Source organism: Anopheles ziemanni, chromosome 2 (genome assembly GCF_943734765.1).
Source record: "Anopheles ziemanni chromosome 2, idAnoZiCoDA_A2_x.2, whole genome shotgun sequence".
Classification (NCBI taxonomy): domain Eukaryota; kingdom Metazoa; phylum Arthropoda; class Insecta; order Diptera; family Culicidae; genus Anopheles; species Anopheles ziemanni.
Genome location: NC_080705.1, coordinates 8,280,466 through 8,303,197, shown reverse-complemented (window position 1 = coordinate 8,303,197; position 22,732 = coordinate 8,280,466). Strand labels below are relative to the sequence as shown.

General features: G+C 45.1%; 3 protein-coding genes across 4 annotated transcripts; 2 read left to right on the top strand and 1 right to left on the bottom strand.

The window, feature by feature from the left end:
* Positions 1–2,484: 2,484 nt before the first annotated feature.
* LOC131282597 (rac GTPase-activating protein 1) lies at positions 2,485–4,595 on the top strand. The gene has a single exon (XM_058312143.1). It carries the CDS (start codon positions 2,551–2,553, stop codon positions 4,477–4,479), a length of 1,929 nt encoding a protein of 642 aa, XP_058168126.1. The 5' UTR covers positions 2,485–2,550; the 3' UTR covers positions 4,480–4,595.
* Positions 4,596–7,706: 3,111 nt separating this feature from the next.
* On the top strand, positions 7,707–11,006 carry LOC131281891 (protein dimmed). Its single transcript, XM_058311255.1, has 3 exons — positions 7,707–8,036; positions 9,730–10,002; positions 10,230–11,006. The coding sequence occupies exons 1-3, from the start codon at positions 7,707–7,709 to the stop codon at positions 11,004–11,006; spliced, it is 1,380 nt and encodes a 459-aa protein (XP_058167238.1).
* Positions 11,007–20,579: 9,573 nt separating this feature from the next.
* LOC131291115 (DNA polymerase delta subunit 2) lies at positions 20,580–22,634 on the bottom strand. 2 transcript variants are annotated; one of them, XM_058320317.1, is made up of 5 exons: positions 22,291–22,634; positions 22,042–22,225; positions 21,891–21,899; positions 21,495–21,619; positions 20,580–21,413 (listed from the first exon to the last, which is right to left on the bottom strand). In XM_058320317.1, exons 1-5 carry the CDS (start codon positions 22,579–22,581, stop codon positions 20,643–20,645), a joined length of 1,380 nt encoding a protein of 459 aa, XP_058176300.1. In that variant the 5' UTR covers positions 22,582–22,634; the 3' UTR covers positions 20,580–20,642. The 2 variants fall into 2 exon arrangements, with proteins under 2 accessions (XP_058176300.1, XP_058176292.1); XM_058320309.1 differs by lacking the exon at positions 21,891–21,899.
* Between the last annotated feature and the right edge of the window lie 98 nt (positions 22,635–22,732).

Sequence of the window (22,732 nt, the reverse complement as noted above, 5' to 3'; positions counted from 1 at the left end):
ACAAAATGTGTAAATCTGATAGAAATGGCTCAAATGTAGTCGAGCATACGCCCGGTAGTTTCTATATGTGCTTTTGAAATAAATGAAGGGTAAAATAAAAGATCCATTATTTACCGATATGGGTACCTCGAGCGAAAGATTCTTTTCGGTTTACCCCCTTTACGGAATGGCCCATTTCCGTTCGTTGTTTTAGCGCCACCGAGGAGCAGCATCACCTGGACGGACATCGTGCGCATCCGCACTGCACTCGCTGGGTACCAATGTGTGTCAAGGTCCTCGCCTCGGAAAGGTAACGATTTTCGCGCTTAACCGCGACCTTAATCGCTCTTCGAGCCTTCGTCCTGCTGCATTTACCCTTGGTGTAAGGGTTTGCCCTGAGCATCGGAGTTTCGTGCTTCGTTTGGTTTCCAGTTTATTTTGCCTGCAATAGAACAGTTTAAAGACTGTTTCCTTCCCAAGTCAGGTAGATCTATTGGCAAATTCAAACCCCTTTTTTGTGAATCATCAAAAATTTATTATTGAGATCAAAGTAGCATGATCGTAGAGATAAAGGAAGATTAGAAGCTATTCAAAATTCAACATAACATAGGTTCACTAAATCCACAATAAAAAATCCGATTCTTTATTGATTTGCAATTGAACCAAATACCTCTCGGGATTTTATTGTCATTGCAAAATTCATAATACTTTACGCTGAAGCGGGCTAAACGGGAATGGTGTTACAAGTGTATTTACATCTTTGATTTCATTGGACATAAAACACCTTTATAGGGAACGCGAAGCAGAGATAAAAAGATGTTGAGGGCCGTGAAATACCTATGCACCGAGAGCAGATATTTGAGAACACGTGTCGATGTCTGGGTTAAGCGTAAACTTGGCTCAAATAACGCAGAACCCTGACATACCTGCAGCCCTAAAATGTTAGGTGAAATAAAACAGAAAAAAGGTTGAATTGCCGACAGAGAAATTCCAGTATCAGATTGATGTGCTTCTATTTGTATGAGGAAAACCCCGTCGAAATAGACCCAATTCATAAATTTCAAGATTTATGCTCAACTTATTCGATTCAAAGAGCAAATTTAAAGCGAATTAATTTTGTTTTAAATCACACTTTAAGTATCATTCAAACGGACAAATATAAAAAAAAACTCCATTTTACTTCTACCCTCTGGTAGAGTTGTTCTACCAGATTTTCGTCTGGATGACAACGGAGGATGAAATATTAGAATCATTTTTCCTGCGACAAGTGATAGAACTCTACGAAGGCACCGGGAAAGTAGAAGGAAAGAAAAATGTAAAAGTTTCCTAAAATAAATGCCTCGCCTCGTTCCTGTTGATGGGAAATATGTAAAAGGTAGACTTCGCGACCGGACAAAGATGACCGTCGTATAAAAAAGAGCGCATCATCTAACCGGTGGAAAGGCACGTTTTTGTGGTAACGATTAATTGTGCCTAATGAAGCCAACTGTCCCTGTGATAAATTACCCACTTAGTACTGTGTGGGAAGTGCAGCAAAATATAATTATGCAATTAATTCCCAGATTTGTAAGCTCACGGATTCCTTATGCTGCCTCATGAAAGCAGCTTGATAAAAGTCTACATTCTTTGATAATGCATAGCGCTAGTTTTTTTGGTCTTTAAACATTTGTCCAAGTTTCTAATGATCCCGTGTGATATATAAGTAATAGTTGAAAATGTTCCCCTACATCGTGGCATGCCCGAACAGTTTAAGTACTTTCGATAATCCCACGCACGAGGGCGAAAGAAGGTTAAACATGTGTGTCAACCATGTTTATCGATTCGCTCGTAAAACTATCTACTCCTACTTTCCCTCTAGCCAGGATTTTACGATCCAGTGCGGATAAGTGTGCTTACCTTTTCCTCTTGTTTTACGATGTGTCGATGTACGATGTAGGGTTTGTTTTTTCTAGACACTTTTATGAACTTTCCTTGTTGCATTGATGAGACCGATGCATTCATCTTTCAACATATGTACATGTTTATCTTATCTTTAAGGGTAACCATTCACTGCACTGGGAGTCCAATGATGAACTTTGCAAAGTTTGTAACACCGTTAAAAATGGTACAATAATTTATGAAACAGTTTATAAAAAGTGATGCTTTTGTTTATCTCTGCACCGATTTGTTATTCTAAAAAAAACTAAACAAATGTATACACCTTGGTTAAACTGTTTTCCGATCATTAGCAGCAATTAATTATTCAATTTATCTAAAATTATGTGTTGAGAAAGCATTTTCGACACAACCAATTTTGTAATAGTTTTCAAGAATATCCTCATATCAGTGACTTATATGTAATATTTAAAATTATCAAGAAAATAGAGAATAATTTAGCCGCCCGATCTATTCAGCCGCCGCAGCGAATGACAGTTGATCATGAGCGGCTAAACGCTACCTAAGCAGCCCTGACATGCGCTGTAACGGTCGTAAACTTCACTTTCGAATCATAACCGTGCCGTCGCTGCTCGTGGGACGCTGTTGTTCTTGTAACGAAAACTTTTTACTGAATGGTTCGCAATATCTAACACAATGGAGTTATCGTTGGTGGCTCAATTCGATGAGCTTCGTCGGTCGTGTGATGTGTTGCGTGATGGCACGGCCGAAGTAGAATTTCTTCGCTTCGCCCAGCTACAGGATGAGTGCCGGATGCAGTGGCTAAAATCGATCGAGGAGGCCCAGCGCTTGCAGCGCGAGCTGGACAATGCATTGCGCAGCATAACAGCCCTGGAGTCTAAACTGTTTCATGCACGTAAACTCCTCGAAACAGAAACGAAAGCCCGGAAGCATGCCGAAAAGGAACGGGATTTGGTCGAGGGGAAGATGCTGGATGTGTTCGATATAGTAAGGAACGAACATACGCTGCGGGATGTGACGCGAGAACGGTTGGCCGAGTTTGAACGCGTGCCGCGGCGCCGATCTCGTCTCGGCCATGGCCATCACTCGGAGCTGAACGGTGGAGAAGTGGACAACGACATCAACTCGACGGGTTCGTTTTTGGTCGATCTATCGTTGACACAATCGGAGGACGATTTCCTCGAGCCTTTGAAAGCACAAACAAAGCGCAAGTCTTGGAAGAAGCACCGTCCTTCGTATAACAACAATGTCAGCTTTAAGGTACCGCAGGATCCTCCTAAGCAGAAGGCGATGGAAATAAATTCAACTGCAACCACGATGGAACCACGCGGGCTTGGAGAAATCATTGCCCACGCCAAGGTGACCGTCCCGACCGGTAACGATGGTGGGCCAATTTTAGCCGAATCGACCTTCCGTACAGCGGCTCCTCAACAAAATCACGGTCCAGCCGTTTCTAGCTGTGCTTCATCCAACTCCACGGCTGCTACGATTGTGAATGTTCCACCACCAACAACACCATCCGAGAAGCCAGAGATGAAGAAAACTATCATACAACGGCAACACGATCTGGCAAGCAAGACGTACATCGCCTCGGATACGTGCAACCAGTGCCAGGAACGCATTCGTTTTGGCTACAATGGACTAAAGTGTCGCGAGTGCAAAGCCACCTTTCACCTCTACTGCCGGGAGAAAATATCGTTCCCCTGTGTTCCGCAATCTCAGACGAAGAACGGACGTCGTGGTACGGCGAACACGGCGGCTACCAATGCGCCCACTACCCCGCATGCACCGGGCGTATCGAAATTCATGCTAGAAGATTTCTGTCCCTCGTCCAGCCCTCGCATTCCGGCCCTCATCGTGCACTGCGTAAGCGAAATCGAAAACCGTGGCCTTGTGGAGGAAGGCTTGTACCGTGTGAGCGCCTCAGAGCGGGAAGTACGTACGCTGAAGGAAAAGTTCCTTCGCGGCAAAACCATCCCGACGCTCGGTCAGATGGACGTACATGTCCTTTGCGGTTGCGTTAAGGACTTTTTACGGACGCTCCGAGAGCCGCTCATCCCACCCGCACTGTACCCTGAGTATAGAAACTTTGCCGCCACAAACTCTGGGCTGGACATTAATCAGCGAAACATCGACACGCTCTGTCAGCTGATCGAACGGATGCCCGAACCGAACCGGGACACGCTGGCGTTCCTGATGCTGCACTTCCAGCGCGTCGCTCTATCCGAGCGAACCAAAATGTCGATCGACAATCTGGCGCGTGTATTCGCCCCGACCCTCGTTGGTTACTCTCGGCCAGATCTGGACCTGAACGATATGTGTGCCGAAACTTTCATCCAAGTTATCATCCTCCAAAGTATGCTGCACATCCCGACCGACTACTGGAGCCGGTTCATTATGTTGCAGTCGTCAAACGAGAACGTCGATGGCAATGGCTGGAAGACCATGGGTGCACCAACTCCCCGGCGTGGTGGTGTTGAACCGAGTGCCCCTTCTGCGGCTACCCTGGAGAAAGAAAGACGCTTTGAAACACCAGTTCTGCGGCGGCAGAAAAAAGATAGGAAATACTATGCGACCCCACCGTACAAGACGTCGAAAGATTAACACTGTCCAGTCAGGGCGGGAGAAGTGTTGTTTTTTACTTAAAGAATTAGAATTATTTCCTTTCAATCATGCCTTCTCCCCAGCGCCCGTTTCTTTTTTATACATTAACCATTATATTCTCTCAGCACCTCGACGGCGTGGGTTCGAATCCCAACCGAGACCGGACCCTCCCCTGTACGAGAGGACTGACTATCCACGTACAACAGGGAAACAAGTCTCGTAAGCCCTTAACGGGCAGGCATGACCATGACCAAGAGGTCGTTACGCCAAGAAGAAGAAGATTATATTCTCTGAAATCATACTAATGTATAAAATTTGTTGATTGCATTTTTACGAGACAAAATAAAAAAAACAAACAACTAACAACATATGATAACTGTTGTATTATTTGGCAAACATGCAACAGAGAAAAACGCACTTTGTATTTCCATTGTACGGTTAAGTGTTTGATTCAACTCCAATTGATCAATTTCTGCAGAATTGCTTTCGGTTCTGTCCACGGCTTATGATTACCCTCGGGAAAACAACAAGTGATTGTGGGCACAATAGTTTATGAGCTATGTGTACTTCAAACATTATTATGGCAGGATACTCCCTCGAGACGTTGCTTGACCGCCAACTTAGCAAAAGATCTAGACGACATCGATTGATTGGAGAAGGGGAGTGAAACAGCGAACGAAAAAGAAAATCTTAAGGTCAAAGATAGCCTTGGTATAAGTTCTTCGTCGTCCTACTCGCCGGTCTCGGCCAACCACCGTTGCGGGGGATTGGCTAAATTAGAAGAATATAATCTCAGCGGGATATGATTCAATTTGTTTTCATCAACAACACGTACCCCGGGACCCTCTCATCGGTTTGTTTTTCATCGACGTCCCCGCGGGAGAACCAACCAACCACCACCGCATCGCCCATCCACGTGCGTTCCTTGCGGCGCAATAGGGCTTTTATGGATGACAAAAACAATGATCGGCCCGAACAACCGAGCGAATATTGGACGCTTCCCTGGAAGAATTGGAACGGCACCTATTCCCGCAAGTGATAAATTTTTGATGAAATTGGAAACAGAACGTCTTCTGCTTTACTGGTTGGTAAAAAAAGAAACCGATTCGCGCCGCAGGGTTTTGTGCGGCGACACTGAGCCAGTGGAAGGATTGGAAAGGATACGTGCGGTAATTAAATTACGTATGTCCTTAATTAGTGGCCACCGGAGCGCCGATGCAGTCAATTCCCCGCTCCGTTTGGCCGACGCTTCGAGCGACTGGCCGGTTGGAATTCAGCGACCGAAACGGTTGCGGTTCCGTTGTCGCCCCATTCGGCTGGCTGCCCCATGAAAGATGTCGAGCAACTTTTGGTCCATTCGGAAGAAGAAGCCTATTTAACGATTCGTCAATGGCCAAATTGGATGTGGGCGGCACTTCTACCCGGACATTCGGCACCCGCCGTCAACGTCGCCTCACTCGCTTCCGGGTAGTACCCCACTGAAGCAAATTACTATTCCTGGCCCGATTTTAGCAACCTATCGTCGCGTCCTTTGATAAATTAATTATCACCTCCGGGGCAGCAAAATGGCTGCTCGGGGCGGTGAAGATGAAGGGAACATGGTTGGAAATGGGATTCCACGAAGGCTACTTAGCGTTCAAAGGTGTTCGCACACAATGCCCTTCTTGGTGCCTGACGTGACGAACAAACTGATTCTGAACTAACAATTCCCAGGATAAGCGCAGTGTAAGTATTATCGCCTACTAAGATGCCGTAATGTGACGAAATGCACATTCCAGCTAGGATTACTAACGGGCGGTCTTATCTTTGGTTCTATAATTTCATAATGTTCATTATTACTGATAAGCAACAACAAAACTGGTGCATCACTTTCACTGAAACAACATTACTCTAATAGTTTTGTAAAATATAAACTTTTCACTTAAAAATTGTGTGCCAATGGATCATTCTTTTCGCAACAAAGTCGCTACTAACTTTATAAATTAAAACATTTTTGCCACAGATTTTATTTCTGTGCTAAAGATGGAGAAGTGTATTAATCTCCCTGCACCACAAGTACCAATCAAAATCATTTTTCTCGTCCCATCAACTCGTTCTCGCCCCGTGGAAAGCTTGTGGAAAATGAACCGTCAACATTAATCCACCTGCAGCACGGAGCAAGGAGATTTGATTTTCCAACATCGCACTAGTCCGACCTCGGTTCTTTTTCCAAAGCAAAGGAAGCTGTGGTTGCCTACCTTGTTCATGGCTAACTGAGAGGGTTTATTCTTTCCAGTATCTCCCCGTCGTTCGTACCCCATGCTAAAGAACTTTCATTGACCATAGAACGACCATCGTTTTACATAGGCCAAACGAAGGTTATCATCTACCACAATAGGTAGGGAGGGCGGTGGCCTTGGTGATAATCTACGTCCTTCCCAACCCCCAGTCCCGAACAACGATCTGCGGCCGGGACCCATCAGCTGGGACGTCCTCATTTCCGCTTTCGTTAAATGGCAGTGTGAAACATTCTCGGTAGAAGCCTTCGAAGCACTGAAAGCCCGTTGTTCTTGTGCGCTTTTCACCCCTTCTTCTCCCGGCTGTCATCGCATCCTGGCGGGTAATCTCGGTGCGTGGTGCGTTTTCCTTTTTATGCCCGCGGGAGGCTAACCACCAAGGATTCCCGTCAGGGATGTCTTCAAATTAATCTTGAAATAAAAATAGATTGCAAACTAAATTGGTCCGGAAGTGTTTCATAATCTCGTGTCTGCTCGACCACGTTGTTTTATTTTTTAAGCCATTTCCCTCCCGGCGCATTCACCGTCCTCACTGATTCGTCGGGTCGTTCTTAGGGATAGCTAGGGAAAAACCCGGGCTCTGACGGGGGAAAAACGATCTATTATAGTTAACGAGGCTGGTGTTCTTTTCGCGTCGTTTTCTAGGATGCAAATGTTTCACCTTTTCTGGTTAAGAATTTATGGTCATCGTAAGTTTTCTCCGTTTTCTCATCCCTTCCCTGTTTCTTCCATGATTTTTATCCTGCAGATGATCACAGCATTAGCTGATTGGAGCATGGTGTGAAGGCCTGGTAAGCGTGGTCATGGCTGCTTTGCATTTCTGAGAACGACTCGCGGATACAACCCGGCGGCTTATAATTGGAGAACGTACCGTGTGGACCGCAGGTTCTTTCGCTTTCTCTTGTTCCCCGGTCGAACAAACAAGTCAACCTGCATCCCCTACCGACCACGATGCGGTCCGATCTTTCCGACGACAAACACAGCGTGCAGCTGGCGGCCGCGGAAATCGCGGAATCGTCCGACACCAGCGGCTTCTACGAGCTGGCCTCGAACGGGTCGGCAAACGGGATCATCAATAACGGTACCGGCCAACTGCACCACCAACACCAGCACCACCATCCGCATCTGCAACACCAACAGCAGCAGCAGCAGCAGCAACAAACGGAGCTGCAGGACAAAAATGCAAACCTCCTGTCGGTGGAATCGTTGTCGCCGCACTCGACGGGAGTCACGCTGAGGGACACGTCGCGACCGAAAAGAACCACCAGACGGATGCAGATGGTGAGTGTCGAAAGAAGTTTCTTTTAACTTCCAACGGATTCGTGGCGAGGATTTGGAAAAGTTATATAATTTGAAACCCTCCGGTATGAAAAAGACGACGAAAATAAAGATGCCCTCCTCTGCTCCACTTGAATCCCAAGAACAGTGAACTCTCCAACAGTTATTGGCGGTGAATCATGTTGCAGAGTGGTGAAAAATAACGTTACTTGCGTTTATAGACCCACAAATTAATTCTCCCGTGTTTTATAGACTGCCATCGCCATTCCCTTGGTCAGATACACTCAAAGCTTTCCTCGAGTAAAAGGGCACCGCTTTGCTGGATACCTCACCTTTGCTTCTATCCATTTCACTCCCTTTTCTGACGATGGCGCGGGACTTTTCACGCAAAACCGCGCGTGGGGGGGTTGTTTTTATTTTGCGATAAAAATAAGCTGATAGTCCACACTTTTTACGACTCTAATTACTGAAATCGATATCACGTCCGCGGGGCGGTACTTCGGCCAAAACCCGAGCGCCGTTCGTTTGGACGCTGTCGAGGATATTGTGCCTGCAGTTCGATTCCGTTTTTGGCCGCTGTTTTCCCTCTGGGGCGGCCTCTCTGGAGTATCCACACTTCAGGGGAACACTTCGACTTTGCAAACAGGGTGGAACTTGTCCAACAACGGGACGCATTCGGCTTCGGTGCGAAAATTCAATCAAGCACCAGCACCCGGGAAATGTTCCCTTCCGCGTGGGGGTGGGATTTTACCTGGTATGGTGTGTTTTCGTGTTTCTGGACCCGTTCCGTCCACGGCCCGGAACCGGGCGATATTAAACGGTTTGTTTACTCTGTCATAATGATAATCGTGCCTCGAATCCAGTTCACGAATATTCGTAGCGACGGCTTTCGGGTCCACATTTGCAAAACCTTTTCAACAAAAAGAAAAGTAAGCTTTTTTTAACTCGCATTCTTTTGGCCACTCCTTGGCATCTCGTTCCATCTTACATTTTAACCGCACCGGCTCCAAAAATAAAACAAAAATATCTAACAGGTATTAATTCATTTCATCGAGGATAGTTCATGATCTTCGTAAATTGTAGCCGCATTTTAGAAAATATTGATTCAATTTACCGATAACTTGTGCAAATGGTCAACATTGTGGATCTATTTTCGTCCTGGTCAGCACAAGGAAAAGCAATCAAGCGCAATTAATGATGGAAATTATAGGGAATATTAACGAAGGACGAAAAGAAACCCAAAATATTCCATTTGGATACAGCTTTAAATTTGGTTAAATTAATCGAACAATAAAAAAGTGGGATCATGAAGTGAAGAAGGAAATTCTACTGGTTTTTATACTGAAAAATGTGGAACAGGGGCAAGATTTGGATTAACAGCCTCGTGCCTTGGACACCCTTGGTTTGATTACTAATCAGCAAAAAAAAGATAAAGTTTGACACAAAATGAAGTTAAGCATGTCGGTAAAAATTACTGGTAGCACATGGAGCAGGAAATTGTAGGAACTTCATAGTGGTTCAAAAATACCGATGTGTAACTGATATATGAGCCAACCCTGCATCGACTGTTATTAGAATTCTTCGATCAAAGTTCGTATCTTATCGAAGTACAATTAAGATTAGCACTATCGTCGACAGAAGAACGTGTTTGTTTTCATGTCACGCCAATCGCCAATGTTTCTCCAACCCCTAGCAGGAAACCGCTATCGATCCGGACATGACGGACTCGAGCTCACAAAGCGACGATACGAGCTGCGGAAGCAGTCGAACCGGCAGCCGGGGCAGCAATGGCGGCGGAGGCGGCAGTCGGTCGGGCCAGGGGGGCACGAATGGGAACGGAAACGGAAGCAGCAGTGCAGCGGCCCGACGCCGCAAGGGAGCGCTGAACGCGAAGGAGCGCAACCTGCGGCGATTGGAGTCGAACGAACGGGAACGGATGCGAATGCACAGTCTGAACGATGCGTTTCAGGTGAGTTTCTCACGTGTCCGGTTCCATGACCGGTGTGACGAGTGTTTTTCCGCGTTCTAGTCTGTGAAAACCGATATTTTTCTTAGGACTTTGCCGCGTTTTTACTTCAAGTGTTCATTTGTTCTTTGGTTTGTCTTTCTTGGTGACTGGTGTTGGAATTGGACACCTTGTTGAACTCTCCGGCTGACTTCTTCTCGGTTAACGCGCTCGCTGAATCCGTCCCGCAGTCCTTACGCGAAGTTATACCGCACGTGAAGAAGGAACGGCGCCTGTCGAAGATCGAAACGCTCACGCTGGCAAAGAACTACATCACCGCGCTGACGGACGTAATTATTGTGATGCGTGGCGAGGGTGAGGGGGGTGCGAATGGCGGCCAGCTGCACCAACAGTCGCTAACCGACGCCGGAACCGTCGCTACGCTGGCCACCATGCAGGGCAATTGCATCGCCACCGCGACCACCACCACCACCACCAGGACGCCGGCGGAAGTGGTCGTTGGGGCGTTGGGCCACGCGTCCGAATTGGATCCGATTGCGTCCACCCTCGATCTCCTCACGTCGTCGGCATCGGCGGTTACGGCGGCCGCACTGGCCGACTGTGCCCACGAGTCCCGTGCCGTCCTACAGCAACATCATCTTCCGCATCACCACCAGCATCACCATCACCATCTTCTGCCGCACCACCTTCAGCAACAGCACCAGCAACAGCAGGATGGAACCAGCAACAGTAGCAACAGCGCCAGCAGTCCCAGCGGTAGCAGCATCAGCAGCATCGCCAGCAGTTCCACCAACGGTAGCAGCAGCGGAGGAGGTAACAGCAGCACCAACAGCAGCAGCAGTGGCAGCATCATGGACGTGTCCGTTGGTGGCACACATTCGACGAATGGCCAGCACCACGGTAGCATAAACAACAATCACCTTAACGCCCACCATTTCGGTAACAATAGCGCCAGTAGTATAGATATTGAAAACAGCTTCTACGAGGATCCGTTTCAGATGATGTAATCCCTGCGGGCATTTTTGTCCATGCCTACCACATCCTGCTGGCTACACATAATCACTTTTTTCGGCACGATGGTACACAGTGGTGTAAAGCAGGGCTCGCCAATCTCCGCGATCATAGTAGGCTTTACATTTGTTGCATTTAATATGGCAATTGACTGTATTTTCGAGACTATAGCACCCCCTCAACATTCTTTGCCAATTGAACAAAAACACTTTGTTTTCAAGTTCTTCGTTTTGACGACTTTATGTTTGTTAGTCGGTAGATTAATTTACCAAATTTCTCCGATTTGAAAAAATATATTTAGCATCCTTTTTCCTGCTAGTATCACAATCAATATTCTCGCTCTCAACACTACTTTTATGTGGTTGCGATAAATTTCACTTTTTTGGCAACTCATTATTAATATTGTTTGTTCTAAAAGGAGCCCCTTTGTCGGCCCCTGATATTAGACATTTTTATATTGGTTCATTTTTTATTGCTGCAACAAAGAAAGTACCTGTGCATAAGAACAACAGAAAATGGAATGTAGGCTAGGCAGCGACCGTTGCTTTAATAGCCCTTATTTTTACGGCTTTTTCTAGCTTGTCTTTTCGTGACAAGACGTGTAAAAAAGGGAACTCTATATTAAAGTTTGTAACAAAGTATTCTTCGGTAGAACAGAATACCGGGGCGAACATTTTTCTTGCACTGATTTTAAAGGATCGGAAACGTCCTGCCTCATACAACAGAAGCTCCCGGTTGCGTTTTCTAGTACTCTGTTATTTAAATTTATGTTTCTATTCCTATTGCGCAGCACGCTGCCGAGGGCTTTTCAAATCTCTTGACTTACACCGTCTGCACGTTTCCACTTACCCAAAAGAGATCCCACCCGACTACGGAACCAGGTGAAACCGGTGGTTTTAGAAGTAGGCCACATTATTGTTTTGTATTTTTGTCCCCAAGAATGGACACGAGGGGAGGAGTGTGCTTCCGCACCTCGAGTGTTGTCCCGTCGGTGATTTATTATTTTTCCACGTGCACCCAAGGAAGTGCGATGGGTTGGGAAAAGGGCCGTCCCGTGTCCACGGGGCTTGGCCAACAGGTGGAGTGAAATCGGAGAACGGAGAACCACACGCGCGACCGGTCCTGGGTGCGTCCTTGGTCGTTCTGGGAAAATCCCTACTCGACTCGAGCAACTTTGCGGTGGCGGATTCTTTTCATTTCCTCAAGGGATAGTCTTTCGTAGACGGCGGCGTGGTTTGGCGTTTTTGAGGGAAATGTGTATGTCCAGTATATCCAAAATCCTGTGTAGGTTGCCCGGGATTGCATCGTGTGGCAAAAGGACATCTCTTATGACCGTGATTTCGAACATAATGCAAAGAATGGTGAGGCATTGTTCCAATAGAACAGAAGAAACTGGGCCACACTCTTAAACAATGTGGACAAACAGCTTTTTAATACGTTTTTGTTACATGTCTAATTTACGATACATTTGATGGTTCTATCTGTTGAGACTGTATTCTTTTGAAACACTTTAAGGTATAGTTCATATCCTACTTTAATGTAAATTACTCAAAATAATTAGTTTGAAAATGTTGTTTTGGAAGTTTTACGTTTTTACTAAACAAATTATTAGACTTTTGTTCTCTGCACTTTTAATCCTGTATTGAATTCCTCTCCACTAGCCCTTCAATATCTATTTTTAAAACGCTTCTTATCGTTTGTCTGAGCTGGAAAAACGCTGCAAACAAACACTTCAGTTTTCGAGTCCGAACGTTCTTCTACCGTTTTGTCTGTACTGACGGTGGCCTGAATCAGAACAGCTCCACCATCGGAAGGGTTATAAAAACCCCGCCGTCAAGAGGGGCTGTATAACTATAATTCCCTCAGGACTTCGCCAAGGCCGAAGCGCAAATGCCATCATACATAATCGGCTCGACCGAATGGGATATGTTTTTTCTCTCTCCTCTATCCTTTGCTACAACTCTTCAGAGGAGATGTTTGCCCTCTTCGACGGTTCTAGCCAGTGTCAGTGGAACAACCGAACAGACAAGACAAGATTCGACACTGGTCGATCGGGGTTTCGTCTCGTTCTTGCGCGGGCGGGAAAACCGATCAATCATACTTTCGTACCAGCATTAGGGATGCATCGACTCGTCCAGGGACCGAATCCTCAGGTGGGCAACTCGGGGCTGCTGACTCGGTTGAAAGAAAAGTAGTCAACAGTGGATTTGGGCGTAGCGTAGAACCGTTGCGAGGAACTATGCAAGGACGGGTTCGATCTTCATGGTGACAATCGATTTTTATCGGGTTTTATCATCGTTTATCGCTAGACACGAATTTATTTGCGAGTTTTCACCAGACTTGCCCCAACGTTTTGCATCTTTAATATGTTGTCAAAGATCAGCTTCAAAACATCGAAGAAAATAACCTCTAAACAATAGTTTTGTTTTCAACGATGAATCTTTTCGTTCTTATTTCACAATACACACACACAAACACACACACACATGTTCGTGGAATGTTTTGTCGAAGCTTCCAAACGGTGAGACAAAAATAATGCTCCTTCTACGAACACCAACACCTTGGTGTGGGATGCCGGCGCGTCTTAATGTATTTTTGTCCTTTCATCCAAAATGTTTCTACCTTCTCGTAGAAACCGTCTTAAATCCAATTACCACCCACTAGGGTGGCCACGGGTCCTACCGTAGGGGAGGAGCATGGTGCGATTTTCCAGAATTTTTCCAGACGCATCTGTTGCGTTTTTATTTTCCTTCATTTTTTTTTTCTTATGCAAAGTTCGCGCAAAGAGGATCTCATAGGTAGCAGAAGAGAAAATTAGCTAAACGAATCAACGAGTTTTCGCATGCTTGGAAATGGGACAAAAATGGAAGAATTTCCCCCTGGTAAAGCTGAAAACGTGATGGCGCGATGGTCGCCCCGAAAAATTGGGCAAAGGCAAAGCGGGAGCCATTGTGCTATCGATAACAAGCCACGCAGGAGTCTCGCGGGATAAAAGGGAACCAGGTACGGGTTCGGAAGGTTTCAATTTTTCGCCAAATATCGCCTCGTCGTTAACAGCGTGTATCTTCGTCAAAGTGTCCGCTTTTGAGATAATAAATTTATCAATTTTTTCCGTCCTTTTCGAAATCTTCTCGTACTCATTTCTGGTACACCAACGACGAGCGCCGTTCTGGTCGCCATTCTTGTCCATCTTGCCATGGAGGATATCGACAGATTTTCTCTTCCCACCCAACTTCCACCTTTTTACTCGTCGCTGAACTCGATTAGCCCTGGAAATGGGACACATATTTTAAGGAGAACCTTCCGTCGTCCCTTCTCCATCGGCTTCAGGGAAGGTCATCACCTGGTGCGGAATTTATTTTTCCTATCGACAGGACAGCAAGGCGACCTTGGAGCCCTGTTGTCGAATTTCTTTTTGGCTCAAAGGCAACTCCTTACTCAGTGGAGAAGCACGTTGACGGCAGGGCACGCGGAAGATGAATGGACGGAAACTTGCCGCACGGGCAAATGAACTTTTCCCCGAACACACTCTCCCTTTCTGCTCGGTAACGGGGTGTTGATTCTGTTATGCTGAAGAATGTCCCGCTATAAAACGATTTAGAATTTACCGAAAAGTTTACCCCCGGCTCGTTCCCCAACTGGTTCGCTTCGTTGTATGCGTGTAGGTGTGTGCCGTCGGTGGCAATTCCCTGCTAGCTTGTCCCTCCAGTCGGCTCCAGTTGTTGATATCCCCCAGCGACATACTTTTGTTCAGTGACCCTTCGGCGAAAGGCGCTTTTCCCTCCCGACATCGTTATCTCCAATGACAACGCGTCGATGAAGAGATGGATGGGCTTTCGCGGAGGGCGAAGGGGTTGGAACTCGGGGTGCCCGGCGAGAGAAGCTTGTAATAATTTTATTCTCAGACTACCGCGAAGAAAGAACCTACGAAGGGAGGGAACGCGGGGAAAGGATGTCCCCAACAATGTCGACCAGCTATAAGGAGGAAATCTGAATACATCAATCATAATTTTGTTATCCGTTCGTGTCAGCCGCAGAAGCAACCGGGAACTGTTACCACGTACCGGGCGCCTCCATTTCGGAGGCCGGAATGGTGGAGAACGGTGCGGCATCTAACATATGGAGTGGAGTGAGGTCTGTTAGAATTTCTATTCATATTTCACCTCGCCTAATTGGCCAAATACAAGAAACAGTTTTCGTTCTCCATGTCTCGTATGGTTCTTTATATAAACCTATACTCTGTTTTCCTTCTTCATGAATTCATCTACAAAAAGACACGAGACAACAAACTGCCCAAATGCATCAACTAAGGGCGCAAGTATAATGTTTATTAAACTGTGTAACTTAGCGACAAACACTTTCGCTTTGCCAGCTCCACTTAATCGGATTTATGGCCCGTCGTTAAAGGTACGCTTTCGTCGACGATGGCGCGTATGATCGTACCTTTTTCGACGGCAATCAACTAGCAATCATTCTTAGCTCAATTATTTCCCCTCATCCTCCGCCCCGACGTTCAACGATTCTCAATTTGCCCAATATTAACCTCCCCGGGTTCGGGTGCCTCATTCCGGTTCCGGTTCCTTGACAGCCTTCACCCTCGAGTGTTCTGAGTATTTCGCTGGAAGGCTCCCTATCCTTTCACACGTGCTCCAGGCCACACATGTGTGTGTGTGTGTGTGTGTGTGTGTGTGTTTGTGTATGAGCCGTGCTCGGAAAGGCGCAAAGGAGATAAATACGTATTTATGTACACATAATTCTATCAACCGATCACACAACTTTTTGTTGTCTTCTGTCGGGCAGAAAAAAAGGGGTGGTGGGGTTGACAAAAGGGCCACTAACACACACACAGGTTTCGCCCACTCGCCGGCAACCATCATATGTCGACGGAAGAACCGAAGGAATTTGGAAGCTACTTTCCGGGGCGCTTCAGATTTTTTCTTCTCCTTCTTGTTTTGTTTCGTTTCGGTAACTCGTGTCTTGTCGCGTAGGAAGCGTCCTTCTTGGAAAAGTTCTCCCACTCCCCCTTTATGTCCTTATTCACCGTTTTTTTTCCAATAAACCAGAAGCGAGAACGACACCACCTCACAGTCGTTGATCCTCGGGCGAAAAAGAACCGTTTATAATAACATTACACGCAGATTTACACACCGACAAGAGGGTGAAGGAAAACCGAAACCTTCGGGCGGAGGAAAAGCTGGCAGATGGAAGAAAAGGAAAGAAAAGTTTTAGAACATACATATTTGTGCGGGAAATATGACCCTTCTGCTCAATAGTGTCCTCCCCCGGAGGGATCACACGAGGTGTGAAAATACTGTCAGGAAAGAAAAAATCGTCCCCCAGTGCCGACAACACTGGAAGGTTGGGAACGCAGACCACGCACGAAACTAAACTGAATGGAAGATAATGTGTTTGGAGAGCAAAAGGTTTTCAATAAGACCAACACCTTCTTTGTGGGAAGCTGTAAGCTGCTGCACGATGCTCGGAAACAAAACGAAAAAGTATCGCTTCTGTTTTAGTCAAAGTGTTCGCAAGACACTTCCCTCTCCTCGGTGGATATGTACCCAGCGGGGTGGGGAAAGGGCATCCTTTTCCGACGAAACCCCCCACACAACATGGCCCATGAGTGACGATTTATCAGGATTTTCGTCAGTTCAGCGCATCAGCGTATTTGTTATTCCTTGCTCCCCATCTCCGTCCCATTGACCACCCGGTCGTTGAAGCTCAACAACACATGGAGGAGTGTTATGCTTTATGCTTGCTTCGACGAGGAAGGAGGTAATAACGTCAACAACATTCCACAGCCGGTATGAATGTTTGCACAGACACACTCACCGTTGAGACGCAGCACAGTTGAACACCACCGTGGGACGTGCGTTGGAAAATCGGGAATCAAACGCAGTGTGCCTCGATTTTTCACCAAAGCAACCGTCGCCGTTGCGTCGTCTCCCACCTCGGGCGGTTGTCATTTCGACAGTAAGGACTTTTTGAAGCCTCCTACGCTCGGCGAAGTGAAATCATCTGCTATCTGTTTACATTCACTACACGACGACAACACAAATCCGTCCCCTTTGGCCCGAATGTTGACGATGCTTCACGCCGTTTCGGGATGCGTCAAGTATTTGCCCGATGGAGGGTGGGTTTATGTTAATCAAATTTGGTGTGCTCATGGCTCTTGGTACGGGGGCAAAATTTCGACTTACTTCTCAACATACGAGCCCACCAATCCAAACTGACTCGAGTATTTCGCGACCGACATCGTTGGTTGGTGTGTTCGATGAAGGGTTTACTTTTCCATGATTTTGTTCCCAAAGTAGTCATCATCCACTTTTGGGATGTATCGCAGTGGAATAAATGGCTACAACGAGCCAATATTGGAGAAAACAATGGAACGATGCTTCATACAATGGTCCTTACAAGTATCATTGTTCAGGATTAATGGCACTTTAAGACCATGACAATTTCTTTATCAGTAAGAAGATAATCAATTCAGAATTCTCAATTCTCTATTTATTCCGAGAGCAGGATTTTTTTAAACGCTTCCTTTTCTCCATGCAATATTTTTAAGTAGTTTGATTACTACACAATTTCTGATAGTCTTTGTTGTGTTCATTCATAGTAATATCCTTGTCTACAAGTACCATAATCATTACATTCTCCTCACAGAAACACACTCCTTCGACCCAAGAAGGGTAACAAGCTTCAAGCATCAAATAAGTGGTCAAGAAAATACACCACAGTTTATGTGCTTCCCTTGCTTTCCTTCATACAACATACGGTCACTGACCGGAAAACAATAGCCGCCACAATGTTTCCTAACTGCCCAATCCCATATCGTTGCAGTCTCCGGAACGACTTCGAGCCAGAAAATGTTCACTTACAAACACAACAAAACCAGAAAAACACTTGACCATCGGATGGATGAGGCTTAATGGTGCTTTTTAATGCAATTATTCACATGTCGCAAGAAGTGGGGAGATCGGGGTGGCCATGCGAAGAAGGAACTGCGCCACAGGGGAAGGAGTTGTTTTTCTGTTGGATTTCCCCGATTGAAAGTGGCAGTAGGGCTCCGTTTTTGTGCCGATAACAAGAGAGCATCGTTCCCACGTGTGTCCACCGTCTGCCATACAGCAATTGGCAATTGTTGTAGCGCACCCCCGACAGCAAAGGGGCGACAATTCCAAGTGCACCGAGAACCCGGTTCCCTTTTCGCAGTTCGCAATATTTTCCACGCCAGCATAGTGCATCGGCCAAACGAACACGATTTTATTGAATTAGCAAGCAGGTAAAAGTCCTTTAGCATTGCATTACCGTAAGCAGCGGACGGGAAAAAAAACATACTGAAGGGGGCCACAATGTCCCCATTTGGAGTGGTTGCGTGGGTTGGCCTCTATTACACCACGCATCCCGAGGTTGTTCCTTGCGCGGTCTAGCGTTTAAGTTACCACGGTACCGACAAAAGCCCACCCGCCACCCACTAATGGACCCAGGACGGGCACGAAGATGTTCTGACATTTCGAATGAAGCTGGTAGGGTGTGTTAATGGTTTGGGCCAATTATATTTTCAATAGCCCACCTAGTAAAAGAAAGGCTGGCACAGCGTAGCAACTAGGCTTTTCATGTAGAAGAATTAATAGCGCTTAGTGGAGGGAAGAAAAATTAACGGAAGAAAATGCACGGATGTAGTGCTGGTCATAATAGCAATCGAATAGGATTGGCAACGGCCGTCATTCAAATAGCCACAGCTCAATGAAGCTCAGGTTTGTTACCGTCCTTTCAACGGAGAGTATGGAACGGCGCGCGAAAATGGTGGCACGGAGGTGTTAATTAATACATTCTAGTGTAGTTGATTACTAAGCAAAACCTAATGATGCTGTGCGAATAAATAAATAAATACATGTAAGCGCTGATTAGTAGTTACAAGCATAAGTTAGAGCAAATGTTCTCGTTGAAAAAGTAGCATACAAAAGACCTATACTTTGAAACAATGGTATAATCTTATTATTCTTCGGTTTGTTACCGCCACTCTTGTTGTTTTACACAATTTCTTTTCGTCGTTAAAAATTATCCAACAAACGAAATCTTCAAGATTTTGAGACAGTCTTCTAATTGTATTCAGCTTAAATGTGAATAAAATTTCCTTAAAATGCGCAAAAAGTATGAACAATTTAAGAAAACGACAAGCGAAATGTAAATAATACAGCAATTGAGTCAAAATGATGTGCGATTTCGCAAAAGCAAGTCTGCTTAATGTTACACGAACAACTAAGTACAAACGATACAATGACAAATTAGAACAGCTGAATACCATTTTATGTTAACGATAGATCGTAGCAATTAAATCGCCCGCATACATGAAGCATAATGAAAACGAAAATTCCACAAAAAAAGGATCTATCGATTCGATTGCATCGCGTAGAAAATCAGTTCGAGACAAACACAATCAAATTGAAGTAGATGCTAACTGGTAATAACGATGAAACGCTGCCTGCAGAATAGGAAAAGAAACTAAATATGTAGGGAGTGAAAGAGTTGATTATTTTTAAGATTGGTTAAATCTGTCTAGTAAATCTTAATTTTAGTGAGTAATGCTAAATCACTTCATTTGAGAATAATTAAAATAAAAACTACAGCTAAAGAAAATGTGCCAAAGAATAACACAAAATTGTAGAAACTGTGCAAGCTTTTACCAGTTACTTCTAAGTCAACTGCAGCAAGTACTCGATGTTCGTGCCAAGTTTAGCTAAAGCGGCCAATTGTAGTGAAAAGGAAAAAAGAGGACGATTGAAGAAAGACTGCTTCGTCCCATTTTCTTCTAGCCCTTGCAAGTGCAGCTAACAGATTCGATTAAATATAAAATAGATGAATACACGAGGGATGGGAAACTTTACATAAAAAAGAGATGTATTATAAAACATTTGGGTTTCCATCGAAATGTACAATAAGCTTTGTTATAGATTATATAAAAAATGATTACAAGTAGATCGCTTTTAAAAGCCAAATAAATTGCATTGTGGCTCGTAAGAAATTAGCACAAAAACTAAAACGGAAAAAACACAAAAAAGAAACGAAGAGAAATTTAACATGTTTTATCGTATCCACTTCATCGTGAATCCTTTTTTTATCCCTTCTGATGGGTATGCTTAACATCTTTGCGTAGAAACTGGCATGCCCGAATGTAAATATGATCAAAGGAAGCCTCGAAACCTACTAAGGTGCACGAGAGCAGAAATGCTGGTGCTTTCACCTTTAGTTTTGACTGCATGGGATGGAAACTAAAATTCCAACATTCTCTGTTCATTTGCATCCAGCTGACGTCATCCTATAATCTACATTTTTCCATCGTATATCTCAATGTTTGTAGAGAACCGAAAAAGCTACAACTATGAAAATCTTGTGCCACCGAAAGTCACTCTTTGTGGAAATAAAATAGAATGAACCGTTAGCTCATGCATTGCTAGGCACACTTAATTTCTTTCATCCGAAATCTGAAGTTGAATTTAATGATCTACATATTTTTAAGAAACGCTAAAGGCAAGTAAAAATCTTTTTATAAGTGAATGAAATTTAAAAAACGAATTGATATTGTTTATTTTAAATTAACGGGCCATAAATAGAGAAATGTTTTGTTTCGACTACTCCTCGCCGATGGCCTCTATCTTAAAGCTGACCTTTTTACAATCCATCGTGCGAAGGTTTACGACGGCAATGCTCTGATTTTCCGAGAACGATGGTACACAAACCAACCGGACTGACTCACCATTCGATCCTTTCCACTGATCCGTCGCGAAATCTCCTGCGTTGCCAGCAAAATACACGTGAGGGCACTCTTTGATGATAAAGGGATCCTTCTGATAGTACGGATAGCAGGGCAGGGTATCCGGGGCTGTCGGGAAGATATGACTCCAGCGCAGCGTGGCTTTCAAGGCGTCCATTGGGGTTTCTAGCTTGGAGTAGCGCAGTATATCGTGTGCATTCTGACCGGCCGTACCGAGAATGATTCGATCGGCCACCTCGAAGGAGTACGGATTCGGTACGCCCTTGAAAGAGGTAAATTCGGCCGACCGCGGAAACAGGCAGTGGTGCATCGGTTGCTGCGGAAGCATGTGATTGGCCGGATCGAACTCACCCGGCATCAGATCGACCGGGACCGATTGGGCAAGATTGTAAATAAGCGTGTCCACTGCCTTGACCGCGCTGAGAAGTTCGGATGACGCCAACTCGTTCGATGCTTTCGATTGGAGGTGATTTTTGGGTTTTAGCGATGCTTTCACCGAGTTACCGGCAATGACGATACGGACGATGCTGGCCGCTTCCCAGTCGTGGTCTTGTCCAAAACCTTCCATATTACCGAAAACCCACTGCTGCAACAATTCCAACGACATCGAGAAATCGTTTGCAGCACTCTAAAAGCAGAGATTAAATAAATCGCATGTTCAATATTAGTTTTAAAAATATTAATAAAAGTAATATGAAGCATTGCTTACCTGATTCAATCCCGACATCAATACGAGCAGAGGTGAGCTTTCGAGTGGTTTTAAAGGTTTCTGCATACCTCCCTCGTAGAAGATGAAATCTTCGACAAAAAATCGGCCATCGCTTTCCTCATACCCTGTGGGAAGGCATTAACAGGCACACACAAAAAAGAAAATACATGTTATCTAAATTATTCTGCTATGAGATGATTGTTTAATGCGAAAAAAGGTGCGAACAAAATCAATTGAAAAACTGAAGCCGGTGCGTGAAGTATTAATGTAATGTAAAATTTGGTAAACCATGAAAGTAAAACAATAAATAAGTGCATGTTAATGTTAATGATAGCAACAACGAAAAAATGTATCCACTCATGTAAAACAGTGCAGCTAGAATATTGTATCACTTACTGTCTTGCCCTTGTGGATTGTTCATTGGGGCGTTTTCGTATTTCGATAAAGGGAAATATATTCGACGGTTAAGTAGATTGAAGAAATACGTTGAAAGATCATTCCTTCGCTTGAGTTCGCTCTGGCACTTCCTTCGGAACAGACAACTTACCCATTACAGCACAAACAACACCAGTTACAACAGAATGAACATCGATGTTTCCTACGAGCCTGATTCGTTGCAATGCGTCTTCCAAAATGAGTATATCCGTGTCGTTCGTATAGTGCGACCGTGGCGGCTGCGGCGCCAGCTGGTTTTCTTCCGAGATTTCTTTCAAGATGCTGGGTTTCAATTCCTACAACCAAGAGAACCAACGGTATAGATCACATATTCCTCCAATGCCACACTTTCTTCGCTTACCTGATGCTTAAAGAGCGTCCCGATGATAACACACTTTTGAGGACATTCCTCACGAAGATCGGCCAACCGTTTGATCGGAATATCGTTACCCCATTTCTGCTGGACGCGATCCTCAAGTAAATTTAGCATTTCATCCAATCGAGAGGCATAGATGAATGCAAACTGTTTGGAGAAATCTTTCGCATGAAAATGGAAACTATCCGACGTGTTTTGGTACGGCACTTTCAGACGTTCGAAACTGCCCCCCGATGCTGGATGGTTTGTCAGGTACTTATCCTCCGGAAACAACATTTTTCTTGAGATTTTCGATCGCACACTCGCGGTTCCGTGTTTCTTTTTTGGAAAGGAGGTTTGAAAACACAACAATTCAGCTTTACCGCCTTCTGCAAGCTGGTTGACAGAACAGGGTGTATCAACATATGAGGATGTTTAGAATTTCGTG

What these genes read in the sequence shown, in the direction of transcription:
- LOC131282597 (XM_058312143.1), top strand. Translation starts at nt 2,551, where the DNA reads ATGGAGTTATCGTTGGTGGCTCAATTCGATGAGCTTCGTCGGTCGTGT.
- LOC131281891 (XM_058311255.1), top strand. Translation starts at nt 7,707, where the DNA reads ATGCGGTCCGATCTTTCCGACGACAAACACAGCGTGCAGCTGGCGGCC. An exon ending in CCACCAGACGGATGCAGATG is followed by an intron (nt 8,037 to 9,729) that starts GTGAGTGTCGAA and finishes AACCCCTAGCAG; the next exon opens with GAAACCGCTATCGATCCGGA. An exon ending in GTCTGAACGATGCGTTTCAG is followed by an intron (nt 10,003 to 10,229) that starts GTGAGTTTCTCA and finishes TCCGTCCCGCAG; the next exon opens with TCCTTACGCGAAGTTATACC.
- LOC131291115 (XM_058320317.1), bottom strand. Translation starts at nt 22,581, where the DNA reads ATGTTGTTTCCGGAGGATAAGTACCTGACAAACCATCCAGCATCGGGG. An exon ending in GGACGCTCTTTAAGCATCAG is followed by an intron (nt 22,226 to 22,290) that starts GTAAGCGAAGAA and finishes TCTTGGTTGTAG; the next exon opens with GAATTGAAACCCAGCATCTT. An exon ending in TGATGTCGGGATTGAATCAG is followed by an intron (nt 21,414 to 21,494) that starts GTAAGCAATGCT and finishes CTCTGCTTTTAG; the next exon opens with AGTGCTGCAAACGATTTCTC.